General features: G+C 49.8%; 1 protein-coding gene across 3 annotated transcripts in view; it reads left to right on the forward strand.

Moving 5' to 3' along the window:
* Positions 1 to 618: 618 nt before the first annotated feature.
* Positions 619 to 20,298, forward strand: part of AP3D1 (adaptor related protein complex 3 subunit delta 1) — a gene marked incomplete at its 5' end in the record, with an annotated part of 47,211 nt that continues 27,531 nt past the window's right edge. For all 3 annotated transcript variants that reach the window (XM_079702167.1, XM_079702165.1, XM_079702166.1), the window contains one exon: positions 619 to 714. In XM_079702167.1, coding sequence (XP_079558293.1) covers positions 619 to 714 — 96 coding nt within the window. The remainder of the gene's footprint in view (positions 715 to 20,298) is intronic.

Below are 20,298 nucleotides of genomic sequence, written 5' to 3' on the forward strand. Positions count from 1 at the left end.
TGGATTCTTCTCCAGGAACCACCCTGGGAAGCTCCACGTGGGCGCCCCGCCCATAGCAGGCCCCGCCCACAGATGGGCCCGCCCACACCTGTCACTTAACTGAGGGGCGGGCCAGGGAGGGAGAGCGTAGAGGGCGTGGTTACAACCGGAACGAGGAAGTAGGTGGAGTTCCGGAGGTCACTGACCTATGAGAGGGAAGAGCCCTGAGCTGGAGGGGGCGTGGCCGAGCGTCCCGGAGGCCGTTGTCTGCGTTTCCATTGGGCTGTCTGGCGTCGTCAGGGAAACGCGGCGCCTCGGGGTGAAGGGGCGGGGTTTATAGGGAGGCGGGGCCTCTGGGGGCGGGCCGCCCGGTCCGGGTTACCGCCGTCAGCTGACCGGCCGCCATTTTGTCCGCCATTTGCAAGCGGCGCGGAGCCGGAGGGGAGGGGAGCGCGGCCTGCTGAGCGGGCCCGCTGCAGCCGCCGCCCCGCCGACCGCCGCCGACCTGGCCTGGGAGACCGCCCCGCCGCGGCGGCTGGCAGCGCAGCGCTCCGCGGGCGGCAGACGCGGCCCCCCGGGCCCCCTCAGGGCGCCTGGCCGCGGGCCTCCCGGGGTTCGGGCCCGGCGGCAGCCGCCGCGATGGCCCTCAAGATGGTCAAGGGCAGCATCGACCGCATGTTCGACAAGAATCTGCAGGACCTGGTGCGCGGCATCCGCAACCACAAGGAGGACGAGGTGAGCCCGGCGCGCCGGCCCGGGCCCGGATCCGGACCCGGACCCGGACCCTCGCGCCGACGCAGTCCGACCCCGGCCCTGACCCCGACCCCGGCTCTGCCCCTGATTCCGGCCCCCAGGCCGCCCCCGAGGCCCCGCTCCCGGCTCGAGCCCCGGCTGCCCGCGGCCTGGGCCTCCACACGCCCGCTCTGTCTCCGAGCCTCAGTTTACTGCCCGGCGTTGGGGGCCCGCCTCCTCCTCCCCGAGGGTGGCCCGGAAGAGACTTCACAGCCCACCCCCGCCCCCCCAGCGGTGGATCTCCAATCTTGTGTGTGGTTCTCGGTCTCCTGTTCAAAAGAGAGGGCCCCCGGCCCCGCCCCAGGCCTCGGACTCCTGGTTGGGGAACCCGCCTCTCCGCGGGGGAACCCCTGGTGGGATAAACGCACGTCCAGGCCTTGCCTCGTGGGCCCGTGTCCCCCGGAAGGTGGGGCCGCGCCTCTTATGGGGTGGGGCAGCGGATGTCCTAGGCCGAAATGAGGAAGCCGCTCAGGGGTCCTGGAATAGAGAAGCCGACATAAACTAGACACCGGAAAGTCGGGGAGAAAAGGTTTTCCAGAAGTAATGTTGTAATCGTGGGCACCATTTTCTTCCCTCCCGTCACCCCCCAACCTGTGACCTAGATTTAGGAGGATCGGGGACAGTTAGTGACCACCAGACCACTGACTTCCATGGATGGACGCCCAAGCCTGCACTTACACAATGGGGTGTTGGAGAAGGTCCCCTTTTCCTGGCTGGAGAGTGAGGTTGCCCGATGGAGAGCAGCTGTTAGACATCGTGCAGGTCCCACTACCAGATTACACCCCGCCGGCCCTCACAGTGGCTCCCGAGAAGCCCAGCAGTACCCGGAGTAAGGTGCAGAGAAGTAAAGGAATTTGCTGGGAGGCACCAAGGGCCCTGGGCTCTGTCCTTCAGCTGAGCCTGAGTTCCTTGCCTCTTTGTTGCACTTTCTCAGAATGGGTGTGACCTCGCTGAAATGTAATTAGGTTGTTTTGGTTCATTTCTGTCACCCCTTCTCTTTTCTGGCTACACTTGGGTTTTGCATCACGTTGGAAGTTATGGCCAGCTGCGTTGGTTGCAAGTGTAGGGAACTCTTGGTCTGATTTTCAGTTTCTCTTTGAGTTGAAAGAGTAGCTGGTTGGCCTGCATTTTATTTTATTTTATTTCAATTTTTTAAATATTTATTTTTGGCTGCGTTGGGTCTTCGTTGCTGCGCGCGGCCTTTCTCTAGTTGCGGCGAGCGGGGGCTACTCTTCGTTGTGGTGCACGGGCTTCTCATTGCGGTGGCTTCTCGTTTTGCGGAGCACGGGCTCTAGGCGCGCGGGCTTCAGTAGTTGTGGCACGCGGGCTCAGTAGTTGTGGCTCGTGGGCTTAGTTGCTCCGCGGCATGTGGGATCTTCCCGGACCAGGGATGGAACCCGTGTCCCCTGCATTGGCAGGCGGATTCTTAACCACTGACCCAACAGGGAAGCCCTGGCCTGCATTTTAGATACTAAGCATGGCTAAGCGAATTTGGAAGGTGTCTGCACCCTTAGATTTCTTTTTCTGTGCCGGTTGGCCTCCTGATTTTCCCGCCTTGGTTAGTGGATGTTACTGAGCAGTCTGTTCCAGGATTCTGAGGAGGGGCCGAGGGGTCTTACCAGTAGAGAGACGCACAATGCTGTTAGGGGGGTCTGCTTTTTACGGCGTGTGCCTGTCATCACTGGTAGTACCCTGGACCGTGCTCTATTCATTTGGAATTGGTGGGGATTATGGCACTGTCCCCACAGGCTCGGAGCCCACTAAACGGAGTTTTGGTGGTGGAGGCGCTGGTGCTGGGAGTCCTCAAGGCAAGGTTCCATGCAAATACTGCCCTTAGCCTGTTGGCGATTCCCACAGACGCGGCGTCGGGATTTGGAGGTTTCCTCATCAGAAGAGTTGTGATCTGGAGGGTCATTACTGGTTCCAGATGTTCTGGAGCACAGCAGGTGGCTGTGGGGTGACTCTTCTAGCTCCAAGATGAGTTCTTCCCTTCTACCCCGCCCCGCCCCACACATTCCAGGGAAGACTTCTGGCAGCAGTATAGTTTCCCATCAAGGTAACAGATTTTTTTTTTAAGGAGTAACTTATTTATTTTTTATCTATTTATTTAATTTATTTTTGGCTGCATCGGGTCTTAGTTGAGGTGCGTGGGATTTTCGTTGTGGTGCATGGGCTTCTCTCTAGCTGTGGCGCATGGGCTCTGTAGTTGTGGCGCGCAGGTTCCAGAGTGCGTGGGCTCTGTGGTTTGTGGCACGTGGGCTCTAGTTGAGGCTCGTGGGCTTAGTTGCCCTGCGGCATGTGAGATCTTAGTTCCCCGGCCAGGGATCGAACCCGCGTTCCCTGCATTGTAAGGCAGATTTTTTACCACTGGACCACCAGGGAAGTCCCCAAAGTAATAGATTTTAGCTTAAAACTTCTGTGCGGCACCACAGAAGTGAGGCTTAGCAGTGACTTTAAAAGCCATGTGGAAAGGCAGCGTGGTTTAGTGTGTGACGTTTGGGAGACCCGCATCCTGGTTCTTGGGTCTCTTTGGGTGACCTGGGGAGAGCCCCCTGATGTTTTGAAGTGGGGGTGACAGCCACGTCTCCACCTTGCTGAGTGCCTGTGAAGGTGCAGCAAGTAACAGAATGCAGGCTTCTGTGAGCCCCCAAAAGAAGAAACTAGAAAATCCGGATCACTGGTAGAGTAACTTGTTTTTTGAAACTTTTGTTTCAGCTTATGATAGTAAGTGTATGCAGGCCTGGGAGTTGGGTTACCATGGAAAATATATGTTTTCCAATGAGTCAAAGAAGTTTGAGAAGCAGTGGGCTAATTCACCTGTTTCTTGGATGCTTGAGTTTGTTTCAGTCCCTAAGATACAGTACAGGTAATGTTGGCAGGTAGGTGGAAATTCACTTGCCAATGTCCTTGCTTCCAAAACTTGGGTATGACTAGGAAAAAACAAATGACTTTTAAACATTTCATTCTTATGAGTACTTTCCATGTTTTGGGAAAAGGTTTTTCTTTCAGTCTTTTAAATTATACCCGTAACTTTTTGTAATGAGCTTAGCGTTTATTAAGTCAAAAGGTAACATTCTTCTCCCCAGAAATCAATTTGAGAATTTTTTCTGTGCGTAGAAATTGAGGGAGGTTCTGTTTGTTAAGATTCTGTCCTGGTCTTGCCTGTTATCCTTCCTGAGTGCTGTCCACGCGCGCCAAGTGCTCCTGAGGGCTCAGCCCTCAGGAGTGTGGGTTCCACGTGGGGGCACTGCAGTTTATGTACCCTGCCCCCCAGTGGCGTTGAGGTGGGTTCCATGTTTTCTGTTCGGTGCCACAGCTTATTCCATCGGGTGACACTCAGCAGTATCAGCCAGGGTTTGGGTGGTGTCTGAGCGTTTTCTCTTGGGTCTAAACACTTCGGACCCACTTAACCTGAAGTTTCTGAATTATTTTAAATTTATTTATTTACTTTTTTTTTTTTTTTCCCGCTGTACGTGGGCCTCCCACCGCTGTGGCCTCTCCCGTTGCGGAGCACAGGCTCCGGACGCGCAGGCCCAGCGGCCATGGCTCACGGGCCCAGCCGCTCCGCGGCATGTGGGATCTTCCCGGACCGGGGCACGAACCCGCGTCCCCTGCATCGGCAGGCGGACTCTCAACCACTGCGCCACCAGGGAAGCCCTATTTATTTACTTTTTAAATATTTATTTATTTGGTTGCACTGGGTCTTAGTTGCAGCACACAGGCTCCTTACTTGTGGCATGCGAACTCTTAGTTGCAGCATGCATGTGGGATCTGACCAGGGATTGAACCCAGACCCCCTGCGTTGGGAGCACAGAGTCCTGTCTACCGCACCACCAGGGAAGTCCCCTGAACTTTGTTTTTATTTATTTGTTTTAAAAATTTTTTAATTTTGTTTATTTTTTTGGCTGTGTCGGGTGTTCGTCGTGGTGCACGGGCTCAGTGGTTACGGCGCGTGGGCTTAGTTGCCCCATGGCATGTGGGATTTTAGTTCCCCGACCAGGGATCGAACCCACATCCCCTGTGTTGGAAGGCGAATTCTCAACCACTGGACCACCAGGGAAGTCCCGAAGTTTCTGAACTTTAAAAAATTCAGTTTTAATTGTGTATGGTCGGCTGTGTGTACCTGCAGGTTCTGTATTTGCCAATTGTGGATTGAAAGTATTTTTTAAAAAATTCCAGAAAGTTTCGGGACTTCCCCGGTGGTCCAGTGGTTAGGACTCCACGCTCCCAACGCTGGGGGCCTGGGTTCAATCCCTGGTCGGGGAACTAGGATTCCGCACGAAGCAACGAAGATCCCGCGTGTTGCAACGAACACCTGGCACAGCCAAATAAATAAGTAAGTAAATATTTTTTAAAGCATATATCATATATATGCTTTTACATACGTTAAACACATTATTTAAAAATTTCCAAAAAAAAAAATTCCAGGAAGTTTCAAAAAGCAAGGCTTGAATTTGCTGAACACAGGCAACCATTTACACAGCACTTGCATTGTATCAGGTCCTGTAAGTCATCTAGAGATGAATTAAAGTGTACCGGAGGCTGTGTGCACGTTGTATGCAAGTCTGCGCCATTTTATACAAGGGACTTGAGCATCTGAGGATTTCGGTGTCTTCAGGGGCCCTGGAACCAATCCCCCACAGATAACAAGGGGTGACTGTAGAGAGATATTTTGAAATTGGGTATAATCTGGGATTAAGAGGGAACTGTGTGAAGTGCTGATATTCTAGTGCTTCTGACCTCAAGAAGGGCAATTTCCTGGGGTTCATCCTGATGCGGAGGTGTGTGGGGCTCCTTGGGCTGTGCGGTGTGTGCGGGGCTGGCCCTCGCTCCGGGGACAGTGACTGAAGCACGTGTTATGTCTGGCACAGCTAAGCACTTGGTGCTTTTAAGCTATTTCTGTAAGATTCCTTTTATTTTAACAGCTTCTGAGAAGAGTGAAGATAGGATGTTTAGTAAATGGGTTGTTACCCTAAGTCAGGGTCTCTCCCCCTCGGCACTGCCCACATCAGGGCTGGGTCATTCCTCTGAGGGGGGCTGGCCTGGGCGCTCTGGGGTGTGGAGCAGCATCTCTGGTCCCGCCCATCTGATACCAGGCCATGCCCAGTCCTGACAACCACAGTGTCCCCAGACGTGGCCCAGTGTCCCGTGGGGGTTGGGATTGCCCAGATGAGAACCCCTGACCCAAATTGATAAAGGAAAATTTCTCAGAATTCCATAATGCTGGGCCCTTCATCCAGGCGTCCCTTGTCCCCTGTGCTGTCATTGTGTTGTTGGACCCTGTGCTATTGTGAGATGAGATGGCCTTTGTCCCTGCTCCTGTCACAGAGCTCCTGGAACTTTTGTCGTTTCCTAAGCAACAGAGGTACTAGGGGCATCCTTGTTGGGATATTCGGTCGCTGCCCCTGGTTCCTGACACTGAGCTGCTGAATCCCTTGGGGTTTCCTGGGTGATCGGAGTGTCTTTTGTTCTAATGAGATGATCCGGGGTGGGCTCCTGGGTGGGACTGGTCACCAGAAAGACCAGGCTGTGGCTTGAAGCTTCACACCCGCTCGTCTGCCAATCCTTCGGAGAGGGGAGAGGGGCTGCAGGTGGAGTTAATGATGGATCATGCCTACGTGATGAAGCCTCCATAAAAATCTAAAGTATGAGGCTCAGGGAGGTTCTCGGCTGGTGAAAGCATCCATGTGCCATGAGGACAGAAGCTCTGCCTCCTGACCCTCTGGACCCCACCCTCTCTGCCTCTTCGTCCAGCTCTTTATCTGTATCCTTTGTCGTGCCCTTCACTGTGTGGTAAACTGGAAAACACGAGTAAGTGCTTCCCTGTGGAGAAGCGGGTCACAGGAACTCTGGTTTACAGCTGGCGGGTGTGTGAGGTGGGGACAGACCTGTGGCTGAGCCCTCAGCCTGTGGGGTCTGCACTGACGCCGGGCAGAGAGGGTCAGATCCGAACTGAGTTTTGGGACACCCAGCTGGTGTCAGGGAGTCGGTCATTGTGCGGGAAGCCCACACTGGATGTCAGAGTGAAGGGAAACGGGGAGGTTTCCTAAGCAGCCCACAGGGTGAGTCTCCTAGATTTGTGTGTTTTTTTCGAACTCTTGTTAGTTGTGAAGTGTATAATGCACATTTGTACAGCTTAAGTATCATGATAATTATGTTAAGTTCTCCGAGGGTAACTTCCTTGCCTTGCTTATAGTTTTGTCCCTTAAATGTCCCTGAACGTCTCGCTTACTTCTGCTTGCAGGCTGGTGTCAGTGGCCGCCTCTCTCTCTCGCTGCTGCGGGGAAGGGCCACGGTGGCTTGTTCGCTTTGGTCGCCGGCAGGGGTCTGCTGTGGTTGATTTATCCTTCGGACTGTTGCCCGACCTCTGGGTTGTTTCCCGCCTGGGGCATTTGGTGAAGCGCCCTGCGTGGGAGGGCGGTCACCGCAGCGGCATGGGCAGGAGCAGCCTTGGCCTCCAGGGCATCGTCGCGCCCACTAGAAGCGCTCCTGTGGCTCCCGTTCCCAGCAGCAGCCGCCGGGGCCTCGCCTGCCTTTACTCTTTCCTCGGCGTAGTGCCATTTGCAGCCTTCGTGACGCTGTCTGCCTGAGCCTCCGTGCCCGAGTCTGGGCGCTGGTGCCTGACAAGACCAGAACAGAGGATTCGTGGCGGCACCTTGGTCAGGCCGAGCCTTGGGAGACAGCGAGGGGGGCGCGCCCGTCCTGCCTGTGCCCACTGCGGACCCAGGCACAGCCGGGGGGCCTGGGACTCGGCCACGGATCGGCTGTGGGGCTGCAGTCAAGCCTCAAGCTTCCCGACCTTCGACCCCCAGCCCGTCCCCCCAGCAGAGCTCCCAGCATAAGGCTCTCAGCTCTCCCTGACTTGGAGGAGTTATTCACAGGGCACAGTCCGGGCCGGGCGCAGTGGGTGGCCAGGCTGTGGGCGGTGGCAGTTGTGAGGACCAAGGCTGTAGTGGGCTGTGTCTGTGCGGGTCACCAGCCCCTGGGAATGCCCATTTGCATAACAATTCTAGGAGGTTGAAAGGCAGGAGGGGGGAATTCCCGGTGGTGCGGTGGTTAGGACTCCGCGTTTTCACTGCTGAGGGCGTGGATTCAATCCCTGGTCGGGGAACTAAGATCCCACAAGCCGTGCGGTGTGGCCAAAAGTATTAAACAAACAAAAAAAAAAACAAGGAATGGTGACCTAGGTAGGCTCGATGCTGGGGTGCCCCCTTGGCACCGTGGACTCTGGGGCCTGCTCATCCCCTGGGGAGCGGCTGTCCTGGGCGCTGGGGTGTGGAGCAGCCTCCCCGGCCCCACCCACTACCTGCCAGACCCTCCAGTCTGAGAACCGGGGACGTCCCAGGTGTGGCCCAGCGTCCCCTGGGGGCACGGCCGCAGAGCTGAGAGCCTTTGCTGGGAGCTCTGCTGGGGGTGGGGGGTGGGATTCGAAGGTCGGGAAGCCTGAGACTTGACTGCGGCCCCATGGCCAAGTCCCGGGCCCCCCGGCTGTGCCCGGGTCCGCAGTGGGCACAGGCAGGACGGGCGCACCCCCCTCGCTGTCTCCCGAGGCTCGGTCCCCCCAGCGTGCCACCATGAATCCTCCGATCTGCTCTTGTCGGCACCAGTGCTTACTTGGGCGCGGAGGCTCAGGGTGAGTCCTGGCGCCACCATCGCCGTCCACTGCCGGGGGACCCCGGCGCTGAGGGTCTCCTCCTCCTCCACTGGAGTGACTCGGGCCCTGGAGGCCACTGCTGGGCCGGGTCTCCGGGCCGCTGTCGCCCTGCAGGGAGGAGGGTTGCCACTCCGGTGTAGACTAGTGCTGTGAGCATTTGCAGAACCAGAGGCGCAGGCCCGTCGGGTCACGTGTCGTCAAATAACGTCTTTCCATTCTGGTGGCACCGAAGTGGTTTTTCTCTGTGTGGCTTTATTGAGACAGTATGGTTTATATAGCTTAGCATCCACCTGCTTGAAGTGTGAAATTCAGTGAAGGTTTTAGTGTATTTACAAAAGCGCGCAGCCGTCAGCATGATCTACCTTTACATTTTCGTCACCCCACCAGAGATGCTGTGCCCACTCTACAGTCCCCATTTCCCCTCCTGCAGCCCCCGGCCCCCACCCATCTGCTTCTGTCTCTGCCGAGGTGCGGCTCCAGTCCGAGCCGAGGGCGACTGGGTGACGAGAAGGGCCACGATTGGCCGTCAGGAGCTGCTTGACGTGCCTGCGTGGGGTCCCGGGGGCTGAGCGCGGGGACGAGGGGCTCGTGGGGTGGACTGGGTGGCAGTGGTCTGGATGGGCTGTCTGGTCTCTGTCCGTTGCACTGCTCAGCACCGTGCCCTGGCTGTGTTCGTTGCTGGGATGGTGAAGGGTCCTGACCCCAGGGTGGGCCTCAGCTCGGGCTTCTGCAGGAGGCCTGGCTCTTCAGGCTGCAGAAGTGCCGGTGCCCATGCCCGGCCAGGTGAGCACAGGACAGTGCCCTCCTTGCGGGTCCTGCTTGCATCTCGTCAGGAGAAGTTCTCTCGTCTCGACACTGACTCGCCTACGTCTCTGGGTTAAAATGTTAATATTTTCTTGTGGAAGCAATGGTCGTAGGTGGCAGCTGGGTGGTTCTTGGCAAGGTGGATGGAATAACGGGGAGAGCCCTCCCTGGTCGTGTATCATAACGACTTCTGAAATGCTTCTGGTCTGACACTGGCATGCCCTGGAAATGCTGCTGTCGTTACACCCATCTCTGGCGGCGGTGGTGGTGGTGGTCTCAACCCGTCTAAGCCCCCAAAGGTCTGAGCACTGCTAGCGCTGGTGCTTATGAGAGCAGGGTGCTGGGGCTCTGGGTCCCGAGCCAGGGCGTCTGCGAGCAGCTCTGGGTGGTGGCAGGACCGGCATGTTGGGACGATCCGGAGAGCACCTCTGGAAGACGGCAGGGGACGAGGCAGCAGAGATGATGTCGCCCAGGTTGTGGACGGAGAATCCAGACGATGCAGTGTCCCTCAGCACTAAGAAGAAAGCCATCAAGCCACGGAAGACACGCAGGAACCCTAAACGCACATGACCGAGAGGAAGAAGCCAGTCTGTAAAGGCTACACACTGTGATTCCAACTCTGGGACATTCTAGAAAAGGCAGGACTCTGGAGCCAGGGGAAGGATCAATGGTGCGAGGATTGGGGGGAGGAGGGATGAATGGGCGGGGCACAGAGGGGTTTTAGGGCAGTGAAACTACGCCGTGTGACGCCGTAACGGTGGATGCGGGTCAGTGTATGTGTGTGCAAGCCCACAAACTAGTGAACCTCTGTCAGCTGTGGCTGCTGGGTGATAACGACGTGTCCGTGTAGGTTCATCGGTTGTAACACACGTCACACTGGTGGGGGATACTGCTAGTGGGGACGCTGTGCACACGTGGGGCGGGGGGTGGGAAACCTCTGCCTCCCAGTCAGCTTTGCTGTGAACCCGGATCTCTTAAAAAGATGTCTAAAAGAAAAGTCCAGGGCTTCCCTGGTGGCGCAGTGGTTGAGAGTCCGCCTGCCGATGCAGGGGACGCGGGTTCGCGCCCCGGTCCGGGGAGATCCCACATGCCGCGGAGCGGCTGGGCCCATGAGCCATGGCCGCTGAGCCTGCGCGTCCGGAGCCTGTGCTCCGCAACGGGAGAGGCCACAACAGTGAGAGGCCCGCGTACCGCAAAAAAAAAAAGGAAAGTCCAGGGTCCAGCTGTGTGGATTTGCAGCCTGCCAGCACCTCAGGGTCAACAGCAGCTTCTCTGGGCCTCAGTCCTCGAAGTCTGACTCCACTCCTCTGGGAGGGCCTGGGGATCCTGGGGATTTTTAAGTGTCCCAGGGAACTCTGCTGAGCAGGCAGTATTGAAATGGCTGTTTTATTATAGCTGCCGGGTTCATATATGAGGGAAGGTTGTATCCTTTGTTCTCAGGTAAATTCTGAATCACACATCCCTTTCAGTACTGTTTGCTCTGTGGTGAAGTGTGACCCTGCTCAGAACAGGCCAAGGTGTTTGAAAATGTCGTCATGCTTGCATCTCCACCTTCTTCTTTTTGAAAACAGTGTCAGTGATACGTGTTAGCTATTTATACTTTAGATCTTAAAATATTTCTATTTCATGTTTTTGGTACAGACAGGCCTTATTTTTTTGCACTTCGCTTTGTTGTGCTTCGCAGATACTGCGTTTTTCACAAATGGAAGGTCTGTGGCGACCCTGCAGGGAGCACGCGTGTTGCCGCCATTTTTCCAACAGCATTTGCTCACTTCCTGTCTCTGTGTCACATTTTGGTAATTCTCACAAGTTTTCAGACTATCTCATTATTACGTGATGGTGATCTGTAGTCTGTGAAATCTGATGTTACTCTTGTGGTTGTTTTGGGATTCCATGAACCTCGCCCATGTAAGACGTGACATAATCGATTGTTGAAATGACAACAAAGCATTTAGAATATTATATAACTTAGTTGATAAAGGGTTTAAGGGCATTGACTCCAACTGTGAAGGAAGTTCTCCTGCGGGTAAAATGCCATCAAACAGTATCGGACGCCACGGAGAAACGTTCGTGAGAGGAAGAGGCCACCAATACGGCAGACTTCATTGTTGTCTTATTTTAAGAAATGGCCACGGCCGCCCTGTCCACAGCATCGGGGCAGGACCCGCCACCAGCAAAAAGATGATGACTCGCTAGGAATTCCCTGGCGGTCCAGTGGTTAGGACTACTTGGCGCCTTCACTCCTGAGGGTGCAGGTTCAATCCCTGGTCGGGGAACTCAGATCCTGCCCCCCGCGCCGCCCCCAAGAAAAAGATGGCTTGCTGAAGGCTCAGATGATGGTTAGCATTTTTTAGCAATAAAGTAATTTTAATTAAGGTGTGTATGTTGTTTTTTTTAGACATAACGCTACTGCACACCTGGCCGACTACAGAACAGTGTAAACGTAACTTTTATGTGTAACTTTTATGTAACTTTTATGTGTGACTGTGATATTCACTGTATTGAGGTGGTCTGGAACCCTCCCTACAGTATCTCTGAGGTCTGCCTGTATAATTTCCTGGATCTAGATCATGACTGTATACCTTGGCCATTTTTTTTTTCTTTTTTTGTGAAAAGGAGAGTAAATAGTTCTTTGTTAACAATGCTGTGTGTAAATAGACTGCAAAGACTAATCATTCTCTCCCACGTTCCTTACTTTAACTTCATGTGTGTAACTATGTTTTAGATAAATATTTAAATACTCCCAAGGGAATATGAAACATTATTTTATTTATTTATTTATTTAAACATCTTTGTTGAAGTATAATTGCTTTACAGTGGTGTGTTAATTTCTGCCGTACAGCAAAGTGAATCAGCTATATGTGCACGTATATCCCCATATCCCCTCGCTCTTGCGTCTCCCTCCCACCCTCCCTATCCCACCCCTCTAGGTGGTCACAAAGCACCGAGCTGATCTCCCTGTGCTATGCGGCTGCTTCCCACTAGCTAGCTATTTTACATTTGGTAGTGTATATATGTCCATGCCACTCTCTCACTTCATCCCAGCTTACCCTTCCCCCTCCCCATGTCCTCCAGTCCATTCTCTACGTCTGCATCTTTATTCCTGTCCTGGCCCTAGGTTCATGAGAACCATTTTTATTTTTAGAGTCCAAATATATGTGTTAGCATACGGTATTTGTTTTTCTCTTTCTGACTTACTTCACTCTGTATGACAGACTCTAGGTCCATCAACCTCACTACAAATAACTCAATTTCGTTTCTTTTTATGGCTGAGTAATATTCCATTGTATATATGTGCCACATCTTCTTTATCCATTCATCTGTCGATGGACACTTAGGTTGTTTCCATCTCCTGGCTATTGTAAATAGAGCTGCAATGAACATTGTGTGGTACATGACTCTTTTTGAATTATGGTTTTTTCAGGGTATGTGCCCAGTAGTGGGATTGCTGGGTCATATGGTAGTTCTGTTTTTAGTTTTTTAAGGAACCTCCACACTGTTCTCTGTAGTGGCTGTATCAATTTACATTCCCACCAATAGTGTAAGAGGATTCCCTTTTCTCCACACCCTGTCCAGCATTTACTGTTTGTAGATTTTTTGATGATGGCCGTTCTGACTGGTGTGAGGTGGTACCTAATTGTAGTTTTGATTTGCATTTCTCTAATGATTAGTGATGTTGAGCATCTTTTCATGTGTTTGTTGGCAATCTGTATATCTTCTTTGGAGAAATGTCTGTTTAGGTATTCTGCCCATTTTTTGGACTGGGTTTTTTTTTTTTTTATATTGAGCTGCATTAGCTGCATGTATATTTTGGAGATTAATCCTTTGTCAGTTGCTTCATTTGCAAATATTTTCTCCCATTCTGAGGGTTGTCTTTTTGTCTTGTTTATGGTTTCCTTTTCTGTGCAAAAGCTTTTAAGTTTCATTAGGTCCCATTTGTTTATTTTTGTTTTTATTTCCATTTTTCTAGGAGGTGGGTCTAAAAGGATCTTGCTGTGATTTATGTCATAGAGTGTTCTGTCTGTGTTTTCCTCTAAGAGTTTTAGAGTGTCTGGCCTTAAATTTAGGTCCTTAATCCATTTTGAGTTTATTTTTCTGTATGGTGTTAGGAAGTGTTCTAATTTCATTTTTTTACATGTAGCTGTCCAGTTTTCCCAGCACCACTTATTGAAGAGGCTGTCTTTTCTCCATTGTATACTCTTGCCTCCTTTATCAAAGGTAAGGTGACCATATGTGTGTGGGTTTATCTCTGGGCTTTCTATCCTGTTCCATTGATCTATATTTCTGTTTTTGTGCCATTACCATACTGTCTTGATTACTGTAGCTTTGGAGTATAGTCTGAAGTCAGGGAGCCTTATTCCTCCAGCTCCATTTTTCTTTCTCAAGATTGTTTTGGCTATTTGTGGTCTTCTCTGTTTCCATACAAATTGTGCAGTTTTTTGTTCTAGTTCTGTGAAAAATGCCATTGGTAGTTTGATAAGGATTGGACTGAATCTGTAGATTGCTTTGGGTAGTACAGTCATTTTCACAGTGTTGATTCTTCCAATCCAAGAACATGGTATATCTCTCCATCTGTTTGTATCATCTTTAATTTCTTTCATCAGTGTCTCATAGTTTTCTGCATACAGGTCTTTTGTCTCCTTAGGTAGGTTTATTCCTAGGTATTTTATTCTTTTTGTTGCATTGGTAAATGGGAGTGTTTCCTTAATTTCTCTTTCAGATTTTTCATTATTAGTATATAGGAATGCAAGAGATTGCTGTGCATTAATTTTGTATCCTGCTACTCTACCAAATTCATTGATGAGCTCTAGTAGTTTTCTGGTAGCATCTTTAGGATTTTCTATGTATAGTATCACGTCATCTGTAAACAGTGACAGTTTTACTTCGTCTTTTCCAATTTGGATTCCTTTTATTTCTTTTTCTTCTCTGCTGTGGCTAAAACTTCCAAAACTATGTTGAATAATAGTGGTGAGAGTGGGCAACCTTGTCTTGTTCCTGATCTTGGGGGAGATGGTTTCAGTTTTCCACCATTGGGAATGATGTTGGTTGTGGGTTTGTCATATATGGCCTTTATTATGTTGAGGTAGTTTCCCTCTGTGCCTACTTTCTGGAGAATTTTTACCATAAATAGATGTTGAATTTTGTCAAAAGCTTTTACTGCATCTATTGAGATTATCATATGGTTTTTATCCTTCAATTTGTTCATATGGTGTCTCACAGTGATTGATTTGGGTATATTGAAGAATCCTTGCATTCCTGGCATAAACCCCACTTGATCATGGTGTATGGTCCTTTTAATGTGCTGTTGGATTCTGTTTGGTAGTATTTTGTTGAGGATTTTTGCATCTGTGCTCATCAGTGATATTGGCCTGTAGTATTCTTTTTTTTTTTTTTTTAAACCCACATTTGTTTATTTATTTATTTTTGGCTGTGTTGGTTCTTCATTTCTGTGCGAGGGCTTTCTCTAGTTGTGGCAAGCGGGGGGTCACTCTTCATCGCGGTGCGCGGGCCTCTCACTATCGAGGCCTCTTTTGTTGCTGGAGCACAGGCTCCAGACGCGAAGGCTCAGTAGCTGTGGCTCACGGGCCCAGTTGCTCCACGGCATGTGGGATCTTCCCAGACCAGGGCTCGAACCCGTGTCCCCTGCATTAGCAGGCAGATTCTCAACCACTGTGCCACCAGGGAAGCCCCGGCCTGTAGTATTCTTTTGTGACATCTTTGTCTGGTTTTGGTATCAGGGTGATGGTGGCCTCGTAGAATGAGTTTGGAAGTGTTCCTCCCTCTGCTATATTTTGGAAGAGTTTGAGAAGAATAGGTATTAGCTCTTCTCTAAATGTTTGATAGAATTCGCCTGTGGAGCCATCTGGTCCTGGGCTTTTGTTTGTTGGAAGATTTTTAATCACAGTTTCAATTTCACTGCTTGTGATTGGTCTGTTTGTATTTTCTGTTTCTTCCTGGTTCAGTCTCAGAAGGCTGTGCTTTTCTAAGAATTTGTCCATTTCTTCCAGGTTGTCCATTTTATTGGCATATAGTTGCTTGTAGTAATCTCTAAGATCCTTTGTATTTCTGCAGTGTCAGTTGTTACTTCTTTTTCATTTCTAATTCTGTTGATTTGAGTCTTCTCCCTTTTTTTTTTGATGAGTGTGGCTAATGGTTTATCAATTTTGTTTATCTTCTCAGAGCCAGCTTTTAATTTTATTGACCTTTGCTATTGTTTCATTCATTTCTTTTTCATTGATTTCTGATCTGATCTTTATTATTTCTTTCCTTCTGCTAACTTTCGGTTTTGTTTGTTCTTCTTTCTCTAATTGCTTTAGGTGTAAGGTTAGGTTGTTTATTTGAGATTTTTCTTGTTTCTTGAGGTAGGATTGTATTGGTATAAACTTCCCTCTTAGAACTGCTTTGGCTGCGTCCCATAGGTTTTGGGTCATCGTGTTTTCGTTGTCATTTGTTTTGAGATATTTTTTGATTTCTTCAGTGATCTCTTGGTTATTTAGCAGTGTATTGTTTAGCCTCCATGTGTTTGTGTTTTTTACAGTTTTTTTCCTGTAATTGATATCTAGTCTCATAACATTGTGGTTGGAGAAGATACTTGATATGATTTCAATTTTCTTAAATTTACCAAGGCTTGATTTGTGACCCAAGATATGGTCTATCCTGGAGAATGTTCCATGAGCACTTGAGAAGAAAGTGTATTCTGTTGTTATTGGATGGAATGTCCTATAAATATCAATTAAGTCCATCTTGTTTAATGTGTCATCTAAAGCTTGTGGTTCCTTATTTATTTTCATTTTGGATTATCTGTCCATTGGTGAAAGTGAGGTGTTAAAATCCCCTACTGTGGGGCTTCCCTGGTGGCGCAGTGGTTGGGAGTCCGCCTGCCGATGCAGGGGATGCGGGTTCGTGCCCCAGTCTGGGAGGATCCCACATGCCACGGAGCGGCTGGGCCCGTGGGCCGTGGCCGCTGAGCCTGCACATCCGGAGCCTGTGCTCCGCAACGGGAGAGGCCACGGCGGGGCGAGGCCCGCGTACCACAAAAAAAAAAAAAAAAAAAATTTCCCCTACTATTATTGTGTTACTGTCGATTTCCCCTTTTATGGCTGTTAGCATTTGCCTTATGTATTGAGGTGCTCCTATGTTGAGTGCATAAATATTTACAGTTGTATTTTCTTGGATTAATCCCTTGATCATTACGTAGTGTCCTTCCTTGTCTCTTGTAATAGTCTTTATTTTAAAGTCTATGTTGTCTGATACGAGAATTGCTACTCCAGCTTTCTTTTGATTTCCGTTTGCATAGAATATCTTTTTCCATCCCCTCACTTTCAGTCTGTATGTGTCCCTAGGTCTGAAGTGGGTCTCTTGTAGACAGCATATATATGGGTCTTGTGTTTGTATCCATTCAGCCAGTCTGTGTCTTTTGGTTGGAGCATTTAATCCATTTACATTTAAGATAATTTTTTTAAATTAATTAATTAATTAATTAATTTTTGGCTGCATTGGGTCTTTGTTGCTGAGTGCAGGCTTTCTCTAGTTGCGGCAAGCAGAGGCTATTCTTCGTTGCGGTGCGTGGGCTTCTCATTGCGGTGGCTTCTCTTGTGGAGCACGGGCTGTAGGTGCGCGGACTTCAGTAGTTGTGACACGTGGGCTCAGTAGTTGTGGCTCGTGGTTTCTAGAGTGCAGGCTCAGTAGTTGTAGCACACAGGCTTAGTTGCTCTGGGGCATGTGGGATCTTCCCGGACCAGGGCTCGAACCCCTGTCCCCTGCATTGGCAAGCAGATTCTTAACCACGGCGCCACCAGGGAAGCCCTAAGGTAATTATTGATATGTATGTTCGTATTACCATTTTCTGAATTGTTTTGGGTTTGTTATTGTAGATGTTTTCCTTTTCTTGTGTTTCCTGCCTAGAGAAGTTCCTTTAGCATTTGTTGTAAAGCTGGTTTGGTGGTGCTGAATTCTCTTAACTTTTGCTTATCTGTAAATGTTTTAATTTCTCTGTCAAATCTGAATGAGATCCTTGATGGGTAGAATAACCTAGGTTGTAGGTTTTTCCCTTTCATCATTTTAAATATGTCCTGCCATTCCCTTCTGGCTTGCAGAGTTTCCGCTGAAAAATCAGTTGTTAACGTTATGGGCATTCCCTTGCATGTTGTTTGTTGCTTTTCCCTTGCTGCTTTCAATATTTTTTCTTTGTATTTAATCTTTGGTACTTTGATTAACGTGTCTCTCAGCATGTTTCTCTTTGGGGTTATCCTGTATGGTACTACTCTCTGTGCTTCCTGGACTTGATTGACTATTTCCTTTCCCATGTTAGGGAAGTTTTTGACTATAATCTCTTCAAATATTTTCTCAGATCCTTTCTTTCTCTCTTTTCTTCTGGGACCCCTGTAATTTGAATGTTGGTGCTTTAATGTTGTCCCAGAGGTCTCTGAGACTGTCTTCAATTCTTTTCATTCTTTTTTCTTTGTTCTGCTCCCTGGCAGTTATTTCCACCATTTTATCTTCTGGCTCACTTATCTGTTTTTCTGCCTCAGTTATTCTGTTATTGACTCATTCTAGAGTATTTTTATTTTTTTTTAAATTTATTTTTATTTTTATTTTTATTTTTTGCGGTATGTGGGCCTCTCACTGTTGTGGACTCTCCTGCTGCGGAGCACAGGATCCGGACGTGCAGGCCCAGCGGCCATGGCTCACGGGCCCAGCCGCTCTGCGGCATGTGGGATCTTCCCGGACAGGGGCACGAACCCGCATCCCCTGCATCGGCAGGCGGACTCCCAACCACTGCGCCACCAGGGAAGCCCTAGTGTATTTTTAATTTCAGTAATTGTGTTGTTCATCACTGTTTGTTTGCTCTTTAGTTCTTCTAGATCCTTATTAAATGTTTCTCGTATTTTCTCCATTCTGTTTCCGAGATTTTGGATCATCTTTACTATCATTACTCTGAATTCTTTTTCAGGTAGGTTGCCTGTTTTGTCTTTATTTATTTGGCCTTGTAGGTTTTTACCTTGCTCCTTTGTCTGAAACAAATTTTTTTTTTTTTTTTTGATGGTTGGTGCTGTATTCCTGTCTTACTGATTGTCCTGAGATGTCCAGCACTGGAGTTTGCAGGTAGTTGGATAAAGCTGGGTCTTGGTGCTGAGATGAGGACCTCCGGGAGGCCTCGCTCTGATTGATATTGAATATCTGATTGATATTCCTCAGAGGTCTGAGGTTTTCTGTTAGTCCAGCAGTTTGGGCTTGGAGCTCCCACCAAAGGAGCTCCGGCCCGACCTCCCACCTGGGAACCAAGATCCCGCAAGCTTTGTGGCACAGTAAGAAAAATTTTAAAAAAGAAGAAGAAAGAAAAAAAGGAGCAGTACAATATCAAAGAATAAAAAACAAAATAAAATTAGAGAGATAAAATATATATTAGGAAAAATAAAGCTATAATGGAAACAGCCGGTCGCTGGGGGTTCCTCCCGTCCCGTTAGGTGTCTGTGGTCCCCCACCGGTGCCTGGTAGGTGCTCTAGTTGTGAGGAGGTGTGAATTCCACATCCTCCTAGTATGCCTTCTTGACTCCACCCTCCTGAAACATTATTTTAATATTTTACAACCCGTTCCTCCCTTTTCCTGCCTGTAGGAACCATGAGCCTGTGCACCTGTCTTATAGCTAAAAACTAGTGTTGAGGCTGGGTCTTCCTGCAGGTCAGCCACTTCCTGTGGACTCATTTGTTGCCCCCGTGGGTGCTCTGAGGTACAGGGATGTTACTCTGCCTTCATTCCTGAGGGGTGTTCTTGGATGGAGAGCCCTGGGTCTGGGGTCCTCCCACCTCTCTCAGCCTCCTGCTCCCCTGTAGCAGCACACCCTTTTCCTCTGGCTCCTCTGAAGAATTTCCCCTTATATTCAGTTTTCAGCAGTTTGCCTGTGATATGTCTGGGTGTGATTTTCTTTTATATTTCCTGTTTTGGGGGGGCGATGCTGGGCTTCTTGAAACTGTAAATTTATGTCTTTCACCAAATTTGGGGAAGTTTGAGCTGTTAGGTTTTCACATATTTTCTCTGTCCTTCCTCTCCTGGGACCCCAGTTGTACGCTACACCTTTGGTGTACCACAGCCTTGCCTGACTTTCCTCCCTTCAGACTGGGTGGGCCCTGTTGTTCCCCTTTCTTCTCAGCTCCAGCTCCCCGCCCAGTCCACACAGTGCCTGTTCTACCTCAGAAATTGTTTTTCATTTCTAGGGTTTCCATCTGGTTGTTCTGTGTCACTTTCCTTTCTCTGCTGAGATTTCCTCCCTTTCAATTCATTAGGAGCATATTTTCTTTTTGGTCATGAGAGCATGGTTACAGTTGCTGTGTTGAAATCTCAGCAAATGAATGCGTTCATCATCACCATGGTCACCTCAGGGCCGGTCTTCATTGGCTGTCTTTTTTTCCTTCGGTATAGGTTATGTTTTCCTGTTTCTTTTTTTATTATTATTTTAATTAACTAATTAATTTTTGGCTGTGTTGGGTCTTGGTTGCTGCACGCAGGCTTTTCTCTGGTTGTGGCGAGCGGGGGCTACTCTTCATTGTGGTACATGACCTTTTCATTGCAGTGGCTTCTCTTGTTGCGGAGCACGGGCTCTAGGTGTGCGGGCTTCGGTCGTTATGGCTCGTGGGCTCTAGAGCGCAGGCTCAGTAGTTGTGGCGCACAGGCTTAGTTGCTCTGCGGCATGTGGGATCTTCCTGGACCAGGGCTCGAACCCGTGTCCCCTGCATTGGCAGGCGGATTCTTAACCACTGCACCACCAGGGAAGTCCTTCCTGTTTCTAATTTGAATAATTTTGGCTTGTGGCCCGGACATTGTGGCTGGTATGTTGTAGACACTGGATTCTGTTGTATTCTCAGTGGAGTGTTGGTTTTGCAGAGAGGGGATGTGTTTTAGGGGACAGTGAGCTTGTCTGGGCTGGAAGTTCGGCTCAGCCTGTCCTGCAGTGGGCAGGAGGCCGCTGGAGTGCTGGGCTGTGTGCAGCGTGCGGTGGGTGTAGAGTTCATGTGAGGATGTGCCACCCCCACCCCATTCCCCCCTCACTTCCCAGCAGCTGCGTTTGCCC

Source organism: Hyperoodon ampullatus (assembly GCF_949752795.1).
Source record: "Hyperoodon ampullatus genome assembly, chromosome: 4".
In the NCBI taxonomy this organism is placed as follows: Eukaryota; Metazoa; Chordata; class Mammalia; order Artiodactyla; family Ziphiidae; genus Hyperoodon; species Hyperoodon ampullatus.